We start from the raw sequence: 18,742 nt of genomic DNA, 5'->3' as shown, positions 1-18,742 counted from the left end.
CCCGGGATTCTGACGTCACAGAAATGCGCAGTGTAGCGTTTTTTTTCTCAAATCCCCCGCTCTGTGCATTCGCAGAGAAATAGAGCAAGCTGCAATTGAGTTCTCCTGCGGTTCATATGCAGTGTCCCCTCACAGTTCCAATGCAGGTGTGAATGGAAGAATGAAAGTCCATAGATTTTCATTGCCTCCAATCACCGTGTGTTACACGCAGGAAATACACGTGCGTAATACGTGGTGACAATACGCCCGTGTGAATGAGCCCTTACTCAACTGTTAATGGGTATGTAATAATATCCTTATGTCGCTTTCATATGGGGGAGAAAATCGCGTGAGATTTGTTTGATGCAATACACACAAATCTCGCACGAATATGAACCCCATTATTTTGAATGGGGTCATACACATGAGCGATTTTTTTTCCTGCATCGCGGTGCGGGAAAAAATCACAGCATTTCCTATCTTTGGGCGTTCTCTCAGAACACCTCGCCAATTGTTTTCAATAGAGCTGGAAAACACATGGCACAGTAATGCAAGGTGAGGTTTCATATTGAAAACAATGGAAAACACTTGCCGATCCTCCGGTGTGGCTTTACGCGAAGAATCACTACTTCCCTGAAGTGACAAGGTGTTTTTAACATGAAAAAGCCTCCCATCCATGGGGGCAACGCACGTTGGCAAGTGCGAATTAGCCTTAGGGCTTATTTACACGAGCAATAATCTTGCATGAGTTATGCGCATTGTAATGCGCACAAAACCTGCGCGAATATGAAATCCATTCTTTTAAATGTATTTATTCACATAAGAGGAAAAAGAAATTGCAGAATGTTTTTTCTTTGGGCATTTCAATGGAACGCTTCAATGAAACCTTAAAAGCCGTGCGATGTGCATGCGAGTGTGATGTTTCACTTTGAAGTCAATGGGAAACACTTGCAATGTCGCAATTTCACAAAAGTGATGCAAGGCGTTTTTTTTATCAAAAACTCTTTGCATCGCTGTGAAAATGCACACTGGCAAGCGTGATATTGGGACGAGTTTCTTTGCCCGATACCATGCTTGCCCGTGTGAATGTAGCCTTATTGTGTTTTTTACTATGCAAAATACACTGAGCTACCTTATTAGGGTGTACAGAAAAGTAAAATGAAAAATTCTACATCTACTACCTGCGAGTGAACCAAAACAAAACCAGTGTGAAGTTTATAGTAGTTTGTGCCACACACACTTTCTGTACTGCCTCTTTATTTGCCACAATGTTTTGGAATAATGATCCCCACAGCCCCCCAACATTAGCAACAGACATCTCTCAAACTCCAGCCCGCATTTCCATCTTGGCTTCACGCTCCAACTAACATGGGGCACCATTGACAGCACATCAAAAGCTCTAAGTGACTTTGTCACTGATGATATTTATATGGTAGAGATCAGGGAAAGAGGCACAGTAAGGCTGCCTGTCCACGGGTGTTGCGGTATCCCGCAACAGAGATCCGCCGCGGGATACCGCCGCCCGGGAGCAGGAGCCAGCAGACGGATCTCTGCTGTCAGCCTATCTGACCGATAGGCTGACAGTGGAGAATCGCGGCAAATCGCAGCATGCTGCGAATTGCCGGCCCCGATCGGAGAATTGCAATGATTTTACGCTCGTGGACAGGGGGGGAAGCGCTTTCCATAGCAACGCTGTGGAGAGCATTCACTGAATTCCCTGTGGATGATCGCCACGGGGAACGCAATTCAAACCCACCCGTGGGCAGGCAGCCTTAGTTATGTCTTCTATCTTGTCTGAAAATATTTGCAATATAAACAAGGGTACTATATGTTTACATCATGTCCCATATCAATGGTCACTAACTTTTCAACAAACCAGTGCTTATGTGATAGCCAATGTGTTGACTAGCAAAATGTACAATAGAAATAATCAAATCAGATGTTGGGACCTACTCCAGTTGGTGACTAGGGATGGGTCAAAGGGAACAGGCACAGCAGTCGGGCCCCCAATTTTAATTTGAAGCGTGTTGAAGTGAAAACACCAAACAGCACATACTCTTCTACCCTGTTGCTCCCCGGCATTTATAATAATCGCACTGTCTCCTGCATTGTGTGTTCATGAGACAGACATATGATCGTTGTAGTCAGTTCCTGGCTTCAGCGATCATGTGTGTGTCACATGACAATACAACGCGGAAATGAGCAGGAGACAGCATGCCTATTATAGCTGCCGGAGAGCAACAGGGGAGGAGAGCATGTGCTGTGTTTTTTTAATTACATACAATGGGATGTTGGGGGCATTATTACTAAGAGGGGGCAAATGGAGATTGTTTTCTGAAAGTAGGAAAACAGAGACATTACTTCTGAATGGGGACATTATTTCTAATCAGGGGTATTACTTCTAAAAGGTGGCAAACAGGGGCATTGTTTATAGAAGGGCACAAATGGGGGAATTATTTCTAAAACGGGGCATTATTAGTGACTGGGGACAAAAGGGGATATTATTACTGGGTGTAGATATAAAGAAGGCATTGTTGTTAAGTAAAGGCACTTTGACATTATTACCGTCTTGGGTCCAATAGAAAGGGGATTGTGCAAAGGTATAGCTAAAAATGTATGGAGGGTAATGGAAAGGCAAGGAGCCAAAGATGTCTGTGTGTTAAATTCCACAGAGACAAGTTGTTGGTCACAGAAGAACAGGGGAATTGAACAACTTCAGTCAGAGAGGACGTCATTCGTGATCACTGGATATAACTCTCGCTCTGCAAAACACCTATTTGAAGTTGGTATCTACCGTTATATGGCCACTGTATGGGCTGCTGCAGATTCACTGATACATGTGTGTTAAACACTGCAAATGGTCCCACTGAGACTCCGTTGTCCAAGGGCCCACATAAACTTGGAGCCGGCCCTGCATACAATGCCCAGAAATAATGTTATTCCTCATGTATAAGGTCATCTGAAAGGTCATCTGAAAATACAGGTATGTGTCATGCAATGACAACATACAGTATAGCTGTATACGTGACAACCAGAAAAGTAGAATCTATTCAGTGCATTTAATTCCTCTGGAGTTGTTCGTCCTCTTACCAATTCCTTGTGTTCACTCATGAGATGCTCTGGAAGAGTGTTCATATAGGAATCTTTCAAAGGGATCCATCCAAGCTGGTGAGGCTCCATATAGATCATCCCACACCTGGACGGTTTACAAGAAAAGAAGACAACAGCCTGAAGCTAGAGGATGGAGGATGCTGTGCAAATAAGACAGTAACTGCACCAAGCTGACCATTGGAAGCAAAATTCAATTACCTGCTCACAGTTGCGGGGGACGCTTGCTCCAAGTCAGCGGGCTCAAACATTAAGCTCATCTTTGAATTCATCTGAATGATTTCACCGCTCATCAAGCACAGCTAAAGAGGAGGGAAGCGGGCATGATGCCAGTTATCAGAAAATGACCATTCTTTCCAGACATCAAAACACCTACTTCCAATCCCCTACCAGCTCCTCCAAAAGCTCTAAATCATAATAAAAGTCTTCATACAAAGCATATGGTTTCCATTAATTGAATGGTCGAAGAAACTCATTGATTGCAGAAGAATGTTTTCCCTGACAGCTACTTGTTAACTCTAACCTCTTAGTGAAGAAGCCTGTTTGCGCCTCAATGATCAACTAATTTTCTCATTTTTTTTAATCGTTGCATTCCAGGAGCCATAACTTTAAATTTTTCCTTCGACACGGCCGTATGAGGGCTTGTTTTTTGCAGGACAAGTTGTATTTTTAATGGCATCATTTTTGGGTACATATAATGTACTCTGTAACTTTTAATAATTTTTTAAGGGGGATTGGGGGAAGAAAGACAAATTCTGCCATTTGTTTTTTGATTTCATTCTTACGGCGTTCAGCGTGCAAAATAAATAATGTGATAACATTGTTCTCTGGGTCAGCACGATTCCAGCGAGACCAAGTTTATACAGTTTCTTTTATGCTTTGCATTTTTTGTACACAAAAAACGCTTTTTTCTTTTAACCCCTTCATGATGCAGCCCTTTTTTTTTCAATTTTCGTCCCCTACCTTTAAAAAAAATCATAATTCCTTTATTTATCCATCAACGTCGCTATATGAGGGCTTGCTTTTTGCGGGACAAGTTGTAGTTTTTAATGGTGCTATTTACTGTACCATATAATGTACTGAAAAACTTTAGAAAAATTCTAAGTGGAGTAAAATGAAAAAAAAATTAAGACATTTAATTTTTTTCAATTATTTTCTGCGGTCATCTTGTGCGCGCAATAACTTTTTTATTCTTTTTTATTTTTCCGTCAACGTAGTTCAGCAAGGGCTCATTTTTTGCGGGATGTCCTGTAGTTTCCGGTAGTACTAATTCAGAATACATAGCACGCTTTTTATTTTGATCGCTTTTTAGTGCATTTTTTTCTGGGAGAAAGGGTGACTGAAAAAGTGCAATTCTGGAGTTCTTTATTTTTTTTTTCGGACGACGTTCACCGTGCGGTAAATAATATGCTACTTTGATACATCCAACTTTTACGGACGCGCGATACCAAATATGTATAGTTAGATTTTTAATTACAGATATGGCAACAGGAGGATGATTTAAACTTTTATAACTTTTTTTTTTACAATGAAAAAACTTTATTGATCTTTTTTTAACTTTACCCCTGGGGTACTACAATATGCGATACTTTGATCGCTCCTGCAGTATGACGTAATGCCATAGGCGTAGCGTCAGGGGGTGCTGGGGTCGCCATGGCGACCCGGCCCGTGAGCTCAGGGGGCCCCGGAGCCGCCCTCCGACATACCCCCATGCACATTCAGTGCATTAATGGCTGACCGTTCTTTCCCCCGCATGATGCGGCAGTCAGAACAGCCAGCCTGAGAGGAAAAGCAGGGAGGTACTTACATGGGCCGGCAGGGGAGGAGGGAGGAGGTCACATGGGACGGCAGGGGAGGAAGTCACATGAGACGGCAGGGCACAGGGATCATGTGCTGCCCCCCCTGCTTCCTGCTGAACGGGGAAGCTTCTGAGTTTACCTCTCCTGCTGCTGCTGTCACATGGAGGAGAAGTGGACCGAGCCCTGGGGTAAGTGTGTGTGTGTGTGTGTGTATATCTGTGTGTATGTATATCTGTGTGTGTGTGTGTGTGTGTATGTGTGTGTGTGTGTGTGTGTGTATATCTGTGTGTGTGTGTGTGTGTGTATATCTGTGTGTGTGTGTGTATATCTGTGTGTGTGTGTGTGTGTGTGTATATCTGTGTGTGTGTGTGTATATCTGTGTGTGTGTGTATATCTGTGTGTGTGTGTGTGTGTATATCTGTGTGTGTGTGTATATCTGTGTGTGTGTGTGTGTGTATATCTGTGTGTGTGTGTGTGTGTATCTGTGTGTGTGTGTATATCTGTGTGTGTGTGTGTATATCTGTGTGTGTGTATATCTGTGTGTGTGTATATGTGTGTATATCTGTGTGTGTGTGTATATCTGTGTGTGTGTGTATATCTGTGTGTGTGTGTATATCTGTGTGTGTGTGTATATCTGTGTGTGTGTGTATATCTGTGTGTGTATATCTGTGTGTGTGTGTATATCTGTGTGTGTGTATATCTGTGTGTGTGTGTATATCTGTGTGTGTGTGTGTATATCTGTGTGTGTGTGTGTGTATATCTGTGTGTGTGTGTGTGTATATCTGTGTGTGTGTGTATATCTGTGTGTGTGTGTATATCTGTGTGTGTGTGTGTGTGTGTATATCTGTGTGTGTGTATATCTGTGTGTGTGTATGTGTGTGTATATCTGTGTGTGTGTGTGTGTGTATGTGTGTGTATATCTGTGTGTGTGTGTGTGTATATCTGTGTGTGTGTATATGTGTCTGTGTGTGTGTGTATATCTGTGTGTGTGTGTATATCTGTGTGTGTGTGTATATCTGTGTGTGTGTATATCTGTGTGTGTGTATATCTGTGTGTGTGTGTGTATATCTGTGTGTGTGTGTATATCTGTGTGTGTGTGTATATCTGTGTGTGTGTATATCTGTGTGTGTGTGTGTGTGTGTATATCTGTGTGTGTGTGTGTATATCTGTGTGTGTGTGTGTATATCTGTGTGTGTGTATATCTGTGTGTGTGTGTGTGTGTGTATATCTGTGTGTGTGTGTGTGTATATCTGTGTGTGTGTGTATGTCTGTGTGTGTGTGTGTGTGTCTCTCTGTGTGTGTATCTCTCTCCCTCTCCTTCTCCCTGGATTTACTGTATTTATTTGCACCCTTTACACGCAATTAAAAACCGCATCAAAACCGCATGCTGTTATTAATAGTGTCTGCAGCTCCTTTAGGGAGACTACCCACTACATTTTTTTTTCACGGCGAAATTTGCAGCGTTTTTTTTTTTTTCTGCAGGGGTCTATGGGACTTGTAATGCTAAAATAACGATCGCGCAAAATCGCAATTTACCGCGAAATCGCAGTTTTGCGCGATCGTGATTTTAATATTACAAGTCCCATAGACCCCTGCAGAAAAAAAAAACGCTGCAAATTTTGTCGTGAAGAAAACCTCTAGTGGGCAGTCACCCTAATACCGTACGCGGTCTTTAAATACTGCATGCAGGTTTTTATGTGTCTTAATTGTGGTTCTAAAGTGCAACATAAACACGACCCCCCCCTAAGGCCGCTCTCACACGTGTTCAGAAAACGCAGCTCAAAATCGTGGCATTTTTACCGTAATTTCGAGCAGCGTTTTTGAACACAGGTTACAGCGTTTGACAGCACTCTTCAATGCACCCCATTATTGTGATGGGTGATGAGATGTGTTAAAAACCACAAAAATGCAGGAACAGAACAGACAGCTCTCGAAAATCACAGTGTTAGAAACACCATGTTCGAGCACTAATTTGAGTAACCTCATCGAAATCTATGGGAGTGTTGTACCGCGGTTAGTACGGCACTCGGGGCGCTGTGCTAATAGCGGTAAAAAGCGGTGTGTGTGAGAGTGGCCTGCAGGGCTACAAACAAATATTCATGTAGTGCAGGAAATGCATCATGTTTGGAAAGATTACGCCAAGGGGCAGATCATGTATGCAGCACGATCTAGGTATGGGTACGGGGGCGTGTGGGGTGGAGGCCCGGGGTGGGGGAGCCCCGAGCTGAACTTTTGCACCCGGGCCCCTGAGCCTTTAGGTACGCCCCTGCGTAATGCTATAGCATTACGTCATACTGCATTCTGACAGGCAGCCTATCAAGCCACCCAACAGGGATGGCTTGATAGGCAGTCTCCCAAGGCAGCCCTGGGGCCTTTCAGAAGGCCCCTGGCTGCCATGACACCTGCATGTCTCCCCCGATCACACCACGGCGGGGGCGTATGAACTGACAGCGGCATTTAAAGGGTTAATAGCCGCGATCGTCTGAACGGCTGATCGCGGCTATTGCCCGCGGGTGTCAGCTGTAGTAAACAGCTGACGCCCGCACTGTATGCGACCTCTCTGTATACATACCCCGAAGATCCGGGATCAGCGCTAACAGCAAGATTACCAGTGGGGAGCTGCGGCTGCAGTGATGAGCGGCGTCAGCACGCCGCGGGCCACATAACATGAAGCAGCAGGCCGGATTTGGCCCGCGGGCCTTGTGTTTGACACATGTGGGTTAAACTATCAATAATGCAAGGCAGACAGGTATCAGATACTATGATTTCAGCCAAGTACAAGGTCACGTCATAAAGGAAATCAGTGCAAAGATGTAGTTACCTTCTTATTGTCATCCAGGACAGTATTCATATTTTCTATCCAAACAGCATCTACTGGGCCATCAAATATAATCCACTTCCTATCATCCGTAGTAGAAGATGCATACTCTCTGAAAGTAGTTGCCAATACTCCGTCTGTCCACTCATGACTTACAGGGTCAAAACATCCATATAATTGACCCATAGTAATGGCTTTTGGATTGATCACTCTGAAGTCCGCAGCAAACTCGTCCATTGATTTAGCTGGCAAGCAATAAAAATGTAATGACTCAGAATCAATCTTTTCTAGTGCACATCAAAATCTGCACCAAAATCCGCATCAGTTGTGTAATGCACCAATTCCACTATCATATATGTGTACACTTTCATTATTATATTACATAAATTAGTTATTACATCAATTTGTCATCAATATAACAAATGGATGTAATACCTAATTTATGTATACATTGAAATGCATAAATTAAATATATATGAAAATTAAAAACAATATACGTCAAATTTTTTAAAATGTATGTTAAATTGCTGAGAAACATGAAAAAGTTTTTAAACGTACTTCCAAACTAAAGTAAACAAGTGGAAATATATATCTGATAAAAACTTTCTACAATACGTATGTCCATATTTTTTAAAGTTGGAAAAACAACAAATTAAAAATAATTTTCCCCTCAATTCTGGCATCTGGGGGAGTGCAATATGGGACCATTATTGACTAACAATGCAACCCCATTCACTTCAATGTTATTGTGTGATTGCACAGGGATACGCACTGATTTTTTGTTCATTCAACACCGGTTGAAGCCAAATATCACTGTGTAGCTACAGCCTCATTCTTTCTACTCATCAAGACCTTGCATGCAAATATACCGGTAATTATTAATGGTACCCTATTACCCTATGTCTTCAAGCAAATCGGCATTTTGAGTGAAGCTTATCCAAATGTTACGATATGATGATTATTTTGGTTTTCTGGGTTTATGCCATCATCTAAGACCATTCAAAATGAAATGATTGCTCTTAAGGCCTTAGTCAGACGGGCGTTTTTTCGCGCGATTTGCGGATCGCATGACGGATGCGCATCCGCAAATCGCGTGACCGGTGCCCGAAAATCGCCCGAAAATCTGCTCCTAGCTGCGTTTCATTAGAAATGGGCTGGAGCTGTCCAGCGCATTGCATTCAATGGAGCCGGCAATACAGCCGCCTCCATTGAAAGCAATGCGCTGCGGGCGAGTGTGGGATGAATTGTCGGGAAGGGCTTAAATATATAAGCCCTTCCCTGCAATTCATCCAGAAAAGTGTTAAAATAAAAAATATATACATACTCACCTGCTCCCGGCAGCCGGAGTTCCGCGCAGCCGGCCTGCAGTGGGTGTGAGTCAGACCTGCCCCCTGATTGGCTCAGCACTGAGCCAATCAGGGGGCAGGTCTGACTCACACCCCCTTCACACCCACTGCAGGCCGGCCGCGCGGAACTCCGGCTGCCGGGAGCAGGTGAGTATGTATATATATTTTATTTTAACACTTTTCTGGATGAATTGCAGGGAAGGGCTTATATATTTAAGCCCTTCCCGACAATTCATCCCGCGCACGCCGGCAGCCCATTGCTTTTAATGGAGGCGGCTGTATTGCCGGCTCCATTGAATTCAATGGGCAAACATCGTTCTTCTCTGCCACAGCTGTTACAGCTGTGGCAGAGAAGAATGATTTGTCTTCTATATGTTCTCAATGGGGTCGGCGCTGCTGCCGCCGGCCCCATTGAGCGCATATAGAGAAGAGAACAGGAATCGCAGATCGCAGATAGGTGCGATCTGCGATTTCTGTTCTATAATTTATCGGACGAGCGCATAAAAAGCGCTCATGTGTCCGATACCATTGCAAAGCAATGGTTTTATAAAATCGCCGGACGCATGCGCAAATCGCGCAAAAAAAACGCCCGTCTGACTAAGGCCTAAAGGTCACCTGAACCTTTATGATTTCTTACTTGGTCCTAGATTGTCAGCTTTACCTGCATATAGATCAGCAAGTGCTCCAGCCAGGACTTTATATGTACAGGTTTTTCCCCCCATAGGATCTCCGACAATCATGAAGCCGTGGCGCACAAGCATCATTTCATAGATCTGTAATTTTAGAACAATATAAATGTAGGAAAATTGATTGGAAATATAAGGCAAGAAAACAAATTTGCAGCTCATACGAGATCTTTAATTTAATTTCCCTGGGAAACATTTTGTTGCTTCCCGGTGAGAACGACGACTTTATTTTCTCGCTAAGACTGATATACACATTGCAGAAGGCTTGCTGCTGAGATACTGGTAGATAGCTGGAGACGGAATCTGATTTGTGATATGCACCTGCATCATTCATATTCAATAAGCTGGTGAGCCAACTAAATGAGAGCTGCCTGATCTCAGTTATACTATCAGGTGAAATGCAAATGGAAAAAGTAAATATGTCAATTACAGTAGGATGGTACACAAGAGGCGATTATACCTTCTCTTTATCTATGTAATGAAATAAAGGAAAAACGGAGCAATCGAGTTAAAATGCCGATTCCGGCAAAGAAAGTGAACAAAACTTCTCATTTAGTCAGTAAAGATAGAAAGAGTAAAGTTGCTAGTTGAGAATTCTTTAGAGGAAAACTGTACTTACGGACGCAACTTCCATAAAATAACCTACGATAATCTATGGTGGATATGGCGAGGGAATACTCCTACTCCTCTCTTCTATCATGGATTGATGGATTGTAGAATTCAGCTACAGTGTATATAGATACTATGCAAAAAAAGTAAAAGGAGTCGTCTCCTTTTGGAAATGATGTAGTTATATTAGCTTTTTTCTCAGCAAGAACAGTACATGGAAACGTCCCATCCATGAACAAACAAGAACACTACGGAGTTCTCTTAGTCACAATCCAGGAGACTAATTACTAAGCACAGTTCTCAGATTTAGCATAAATGGCTCTCCAAATTTTCAATTTTCTCCATTGTAGAGGATGTGTCCCTTGGACGATCCCTTTTAGTTAAGCCCTCGAGGTAGCGGCCCTTTTTCTTTAGTTTAGTTTTGGTTTCTCCTCCCACTATGAAAAAAAATCATAACTCTTATATTTTCCTGTCAACAAAGATATCTGAGGACTTGTTTTGTGCGAGACGAGTTGTATTTTTCAATGGTACTATTTAAGGCACCGTATAATGTACGGAAAAACTTTCCTAGCGGAGTGTAATTAAAAAAAATGCAATTTTGCCATCTTTGTGGAGATATTGTTTCTACAGCATACACACTGCAGCAAAAATGAGGTGATAACTTTATTCTGTGGTTCGCCGATAGCAAATTTATTTACTACTTCTAAAAAATAACATTTATTTTGAAAAAAATATGTATATATTTTCTGTCACCATCTTCCAACTACAATACATTTTTTATCTATCCATCGAATGGGTTGTGTGAGGGCTCATTTTTTGAGGGTCATCCTGTAGGTTCTGTTTCTGTTTACGTTCGTATGAGTTTTTGATCGCTTTTTATTAAATTTTGTTCTTTGAGACGGTGAGCAAAAAAGCACAATTCTGTCATGGTGTATTTTTTTTCTGCTGACATTCACTGTGCATGATAAATAATTCATCCATTTGATAGATCGGACTTTTGCGGATGCGGCGTTACCAAATATGTTTTAAAGAATCATAGAATCGTAGAGTTGATGACCAGGGTCATCTGGTCCAACCACCTGCTCAGTGCAGAATTCACTAAATCATCCCAGACAGATATTGGTCCAGCCTTTGTTTGAACACTTCCATTGAAGGAGAACTCACCACCTCCCGTGGTAACCTGTTCCACTCATTGATCACGCTCACTGTCAGAAAGTTTTTTCTTTTCTTTTTTTAAGGAACTTTATTTAGCCAGAAGTTGATTGACCAACATACAAACATAGGCAACTGACACCACAGGTGTCAGATTCAGCTGACAGTACATTGCATGATAAACAGGATAAGAATAGGCGTTACCTGTATATACACATTCATTTCTTCTTGATAGACAGTGCCTGGCTAGAGCTTTTTTTCTTTTTTTTTTAAACTTTAACTTTATCAATTATTACTAAACATCAATTTAACCTTGAAATGAATTAGCTGTAATCAAGCAGGAAAAGAGAAAAAGGAGAGAAGAAATAAAGGAAATTTAAAAAGGAACCCCCCCACCCTCTGGCACGACTCTTTTAAGGAAAATTGTGAAAACAGAAAAAAGGTTCTAAGAATAGGGTTTTAACTTAGGGAACAAGTTGAGCAGATGTCCTTCATTGTGTCCTTTCCTCTCCCTCACTCCCTCTCTAGGCTCTCCCGACGCCGTCGCAGAGCAACTCACCCAACCACCCCAAATCTTATAAAATTTTTCAGGGCATCCCCTGGCCATGTATGTCAGTTTGTACATCGGGATTCAGAAAGTTTTTTCTAATATCTAATCTGTGTCTCCTCCCTTTCAGTTTCATCCCATTGCTTCTAGTCTTTCCTTGTACAAATGAGAATAGGGCTGATCCCTCTGCACTGTGACAGCCCTTCAGATATTTGTAGACAGCTATTAAGTCTCCTCTCAGCCTTCTTTTTTGCAAGCTAAACATTCCCAGATCATTTAACTGCTCTTCATAGGACATGATTTGCAGACCGCTTACCATCTTGGTAACTCTCAATTAGGTCAATTACTCCCATTCTGTATGTGCTTTTTTCATTTTACAAGGAGAAATGCAAAGTCCTGTTAGTCGCCGCCAACTGGTACTTCCCTTTGGCTTAGATTCAAAGTCTAAGGCACAGCAACATAGACTTTGAATGGAATGGCAGGGTGTATGCTCGAACACCGCTCCATACAAACTCCTCCTAGCCGTGGTCTTTTGGCTGGGGAACAAGGACCAGGTTCTCCAATCTGGCGATCAGTAGTGGTTCCAGTGGTCGGACCACCACTGATCTAACATTAAGCATCTACCTCTTTAATAAGTTTCATAATAAACATGGCTTTGGGAATGCTGTAATTCTTGAACACCTGACAACAGTTGTAAACACATAGGCTTATTACCACAGTAATAAAACATACATATTATGGAGTGATTTACTTCTAAAGCTCTTCTACTTTATGAGGTCGTTTGTACAAGAAAATTTCTTGGAACAACAGTGCACTAATGATGGCCCCAGCTGTAAAGATTTATCATGTCTAACCCTCAGCGTTTATAAGCGCAGTAATTCTGATGTTCTAAATTTCCATAAAACCACCCAAGAGGACAAGAAAACTGATGGCTCTGAGGATGATATGAATCACATCATTTACCACTGTGTTTACGCACTATCCAGCTACTTTATTACCTCTGAGTCTTTTGATTCTGTCATTTACTAACAACTGAAATTGTCATTTGGTGGTGAGGAATCTATATAAGTTGCTTCGCCTATGGATTCATTACATCCAAAGTTCTAGGCTATAGCGAAATGACAAATGTTTACGCACGAGAAGAATCAGAAGTATGTGTGTCAACATTATGTAGTTATAGCTGTGAGGATGAATATAACTTGCGGTTCTCTGTTTTCTATCAATTACAGTAAATTTGTTCTAAAAATCTGGTCCATGAACCAAGATACTGGGGATCACAATTAGATGAGCTGTATTTGGATATAGTGTACATCCAGTTTCTAGATGGCACGTTGAAGTAAAAGGTATGCACTTATAGTTTCTGCTCTATGTGACTTGACTGTTTTTGTAACCCTCATAAAGTTGCATTGCATAGTAGGCTGCATGCTTGACTGGTGCTCTATACAAACCGGTTATTGCTGGTGTGATAAACTCTGGACTAGTGATTGTTGAGAGTCAATACGATCTAACATATTGTAGTTTCATTAAGGGGTTGTGCCAAGAAGATAACTTCTGTTCATATGTTCTCGTAAGGACTACAAATGTCATGGAGCAGGGTCCCTACTTGGGACTCCCTTCTATGACCTGAAACAGAAAGACACTCTGTAAGAAAGGCTCTCATTAGTACAATCCCTCTATTACAGAATGCCAGTTCATCTGAATGGCTGTCATGTACTACATTTTTCCTGCAGCATTCGCTGTAGGGGAAATGCTTGGCTTACCGAAGCCTTCCCAGGCAAAATTAACTATTTTCTGAGTGTGCGAAGAGTGGGAGAAAGGGCGATCAGCTGTCTTCCCCGGGAGCCACGTTCTGAAAGGTGTTACCTGATGGCTCAAGCTCTTTAAAACATCAGTCTTCTTTAATTTATGTGAAAAAAAAGAGAAAAGTAAAACTAAGCCAAACCACAAAGCAAATCAAATATAGCATCACCTGGATTATCTTCTCTATGAACCATGGAACGGGTTGCAGATTCATTTTGGCAATATTTTCTTTCAGGGCCTGAATAAAAAGGTCATAATCTGGTGTTGGTAGAACCACTCCAGGAAACAGATCAGAGATGATACCCTGTAAAGAGAACACAACATGCATGTAAAGACCACCCATTGTTATCCAGCATTGCTATATTCTAATACCGGTAGTTTCAGAATCACAGTGTATCAGATATAGACCCCTGCTATGATAAATCAGCACTCACATGTTATCTCGCAGGTTTGCATCTGAAAAGTTGTGTGTTTGAGAAGGGCAACATTACTGGAGGGCAGTGCCAAATATCAAAATTACATACAGTTTTTTCAGATTTTCTAGTTTTCTAGTCCGATCCCACCGAAGAGCTTTTGCAGTACAAATTGCTGCATAACATATTGCTGGTTATAAAGAAAGGTGTTAGAACACACAGAGCATTGTGGATTGCTGTGTATGGGCATGTGACTTCAGAACTGAATCACAGAGCACTGGATACAGGTGGTCTGGTCTGCATCATCAGACCATCATGTGGATGGGCAGGTTTGTGTGTGCCGCTGACCTGGCGTAGACACAATACTGAGATGCACAATGGGAAGAGGACAAGCTGGCGGAAGCAGTGTGATACATAGGCCAATGTTCTGCTCGTAAACCTTGGGTCCTGGCATCCATGTAGATATTACTTTTACATGTGCCACCTACCTACACAGTGTACAGACAAACTATACCCCTTCATGGCAGTGGCATTCACTAATGCAGTGCCCAATTACAGTGGAAGAATGCACCCGGCCACACTACATAAATCATTCAGGAATGGTTTGAGGAAGGTGACAAAGAGATCAGGGTGATGACTTGGCTTCGAAATTGCCCAGATCTCAATCCCAATAATATTTTTCTGGGATGTGTTAGAAAAACAACTCTGATCCATGGAGCCCCTAATAACAACATACAGGACTTAAAGGATCAGCTGCTACCATCTTAATGCCAGATACTGCAGGACACCTTCAGAGGTTTTGTGTAGCTCATGCCTCCTTAGGTTAGATCTGTTTTAGTGGCACAAGGGGGGACTACACAATATTAGGCAGGTGTTATTAATGCCATGGCTGATTTGTGTATATCTCTGTGTTCTGCTGAAGTTGGAGGTCATTTCCTTATACCTTGTCTACAGCTTATGTGAATCACACAACTGTCCAGTCTGAACAACAAGTCTGTAAAGAATACTGGCATGGCAATTAGTTTTTCTATGAATATATATAATTGGCTATACATTTTTATATGACATGTACGGTCAGGCAAGTGAACATAGATCTGCCTTGTCATGCACCGATTTAACTTGGGGCTGTCTGAGGAGGCAGCACTTGGGAAACCCCATTTTTCACCGTTGGCTCCTCCACAAGGGATTTGGTCTTTGTTGCGGGGTTCATAAGCCTTACAGAGATAGTCTTGTGGCTGCTAATGCTACACTAGGCCGAGGGGCAATACCTGATGGTGCGAACAGGTGTGTAACTTAAGAACTAGCAATGGTCAGGGCTGTCAACACAGAATCAATAACGAGGTACAGACAGAAAGGCAGAGTAGGCAGCAGACGATAAAAAGGTCCAAGTAACGGAGATGACATCAAGGAGAACAGAAATTAGGCAGAATACGTAAACAGGTAGGAAATCAGAGCCAGGACGAACACAACAGGTGCTTTGTCACAATGTTGAAGGAGACCAAGTGCTTAGTCATCCTGCATAGGAAGAGGATGCCAAAAATAGCTAGGGGTGGACAGGAATTAGTAGGAGGCAGGTTAGGGGAGTGGACGCTGGCCCTGTGAGAAAAGAGGCTGGAGCGCATGTGCGTTCTATGGGAGTACACCAGAGAGCCAGTGGTGAACTGAGAGTGGCGCATGGAGAACAGTGCCCGACTGCAGCGCCAGCAGCAGGTGAGCAAGGGGAGTGGCGCTGACATTCTGTGACATGTACCTGTTATGTCTGAGCCAAACACCTTGTCAGGATCAGATATAAAAGTTGTCCAACAGGACAGATATATACACCAATAATAACTTGGAGAACAAAATTATATATTACCTAAATAAAAAAGGGGACAAGGGGAATCTCACCCAACACATTAATACAGGAAAACCCTGCCTGAATAAGGGGTGATCACGCTGATGAGGGCGGCTCCACGTGTGGGACCTGGGGGGCTACCTAAAAACTGTCCCTACATGGTAAAGGGTTTACAATTAAAAGCTGTAAATATTGATAAAAACAACTGTACTAAGTAGCACATGTACAAGACCAGATAATAAGAATAAAAGACAGAAACTTAGATCTAAGACAGCAATGGCACCCAGAGGACGTTGACTGACTAGAATTTCCCCCATAAAGGGAGCAATTGGCACCCTCTGAAAGGGGGAGCCGGAATATATATACTACAGTGAAGGTGGATTGGCTGGCTGAGAAAACCACTTCCTCGCCGACCAATCAAACCCGGCGGACCGCTGATTGTTGTCCTCAGTGATGGATCCTCACCAATCTACTATTGGTGACCTATTCTGCAGATAGGACATCAATATTTTATGACTGGACAACCTCTTTAACAAATGTAAATTTGCTGACAAGTTCTCATAGGCCCCTGGCGCAGTCTTATCACATAATGACACTTCCTTAAAACGTCCCTGCATATTTTAAGCACAGAGAAAATTTGTCTTCCATTTTTGCCATTTGAGTCATTGTGGATCACTAACTCTCATCTAGAACATCATTAAGGCCAGTACTTGAGATAATGGATAGATTCGTGAGTTACTGATCTCTCTGACCTGTTCTGACAGTACAATGGAATATTAGTCTTCTGCAGAGCTTGATAATAGTATTATAGTATATTAGTGAGAACATCTTTCAATATACAGTAAGTGAGCGGGGTTTTATGTGTTACAAAGGATGACAGAACATCCAAGCACCCTATTTAGGCCCCCCTGTCCACGGCCGTTGCAGAATATCACCAGCGATATTCCACCGCGGGGGAGCAGGGGCAAGTGCTGACAGGTCTCAGCGGTGAGCCTATCTGACAGATTGGCTCACCGTGGTGAAAAACGGCATATCACAGCATGCCGCAATTTAGATCCCCGAGTGAAGAATCGCTATGATTCTCCGCTGGCGTACACCGCAGCAGCGCTTTCCATAGCAACGCTAAGGAAAGCGATCACTGCGTTACCCGCGGCTGGATTATCACCGCGGGTAACGCAATAAACAATCACCCGTGGACAGGCAGCCTAAGGGTGACTACCCACTACAGTTTTTTCACTGCGCAAAATTGCAATTTAGCGCAAAATTGCAATTTACCGCGAAATCGCGATTTTGCACGATTGCGATTTTAACATTAACAAGTCCCGTAGACCCCTGGAGAAAAAAAAACGCTACGAATTTCGCAGTGAAAAAGAACTGTATTGGCTAGTCACCCTTAGAATTGCCAAACTGAGTTTTAGTTTTTTGCAAGACACATTACTAAGGGCTAATGCCCACGGCCATGACAGACTCCGACAGCATGATATCGAAGTGGGGTCCATCACGGCGCCCTCCCAAAGACCCCATACTCATCTCCCGGATCCGCTGTGTGCGTCCCGCTGACGTGCAGTACAGTGCATGACGTGGGCGGTGGTGGGCGGGGACGCGTCATCATGCGATACTTCTGCTGTCCTGACAGCGGGAGTATGGCGTGATGGCCGGCTTCTATTGACTACAATAGAAGCTGGCGGCGTGTATTCCCGCGCCAAATAGAACATGCCGCGGTTTATTTCACGCTGCGGAATTCCGCAGTGGAATTCTGCAGTGTGAACATTGAGCTATTAGGTTTAATAGAACCTAATAGCTGCGGAAATCCGGCTGTTGGCATTAGCCCTAAATATGATCCTACTTTCACTATATATAAATGCCCAAACTCAAACAAGTCCAGTAAGTTGAGGCTGTTGCCTGACGTGAAGAGAACTGGGTACACCAGGCATCCCAGAAAAATTGATGAACTCAAACACATTCGCAGAAAGGAATAGCCCAAAATGTCCCCTCAACGCTGTGCAAAATCTTATTTGCAACTACCATACAATAATTGTTTGGTGGGAGTAATTGCTGCAAAAGTTGGATCTGCAGTGTATTACATTCAAAGGTTCACTTCCTTTTTCTATCTGCACTGTGCAGGTTTACTCAATGTACTTAGTAACAGTCATTGAAGGTACAACTGCTTGTGTGGTATTAGTTTAGTTAGATTGCCTACAACTGTGGCTTACATAAAAGAATAAATTTAATTAGCAATTAGTGCAGAAATACATGTAATTCAAAAGGGTTCATTTACTATTTTCTTGCAAATATAAGTTGAAAAAGCTAGCACTGAGTTCAAAACTAGCTGTATAAATCTATAAGCAGTAGAGATGAGCGAGCACCCAAATTCTCGGATCCTTGCTATTCGAGTCGAGCTTTTCATAAAATTCGAGAGCTCTACTGAAGTAACGAACCCCATTGACTACAATGGGAGATTTGAGCATTTTTGTATGTGGTGCTGTGCTTTTTTTTTTTGGGGGGGGGGGGGGGGGTTTGTGTGTTCTCTCTTTCCCTCTCTCTCTGAGAGAAAGCTGAAAAATGTCACAGCGGGGAGGGGCCAAAAACTGGGGCGGGGTCGAACACGGCGTGATGCTTGCTCGAGTAACGAGCACCATCGAGTATGCTAA

The 18,742-nt window shown here is 42.7% G+C and overlaps 1 protein-coding gene across 1 annotated transcript in view; it reads right to left on the bottom strand.

The window, feature by feature from the left end:
• The window catches only part of DNAH3 (dynein axonemal heavy chain 3), a 379,066-nt gene that overhangs the window by 101,510 nt on the left and 258,814 nt on the right, over positions 1–18,742 (bottom strand). Inside the window, exons 34-38 of the mRNA XM_066576291.1 lie at positions 14,014–14,148; positions 9,712–9,823; positions 7,708–7,949; positions 3,289–3,389; positions 3,070–3,175 (exon numbers count right to left, since the gene is read on the bottom strand). Coding sequence (XP_066432388.1) covers positions 3,070–3,175; positions 3,289–3,389; positions 7,708–7,949; positions 9,712–9,823; positions 14,014–14,148 — 696 coding nt within the window. The remainder of the gene's footprint in view (positions 1–3,069; positions 3,176–3,288; positions 3,390–7,707; positions 7,950–9,711; positions 9,824–14,013; positions 14,149–18,742) is intronic.

This window comes from Eleutherodactylus coqui, chromosome 8 (genome assembly GCF_035609145.1).
Source record: "Eleutherodactylus coqui strain aEleCoq1 chromosome 8, aEleCoq1.hap1, whole genome shotgun sequence".
NCBI lineage: Eukaryota > Metazoa > Chordata > Amphibia > Anura > Eleutherodactylidae > Eleutherodactylus > Eleutherodactylus coqui.
The sequence above is the reverse complement of the archived record's forward strand: the minus strand, read 5'-3'. Positions and strand labels throughout refer to the sequence as shown.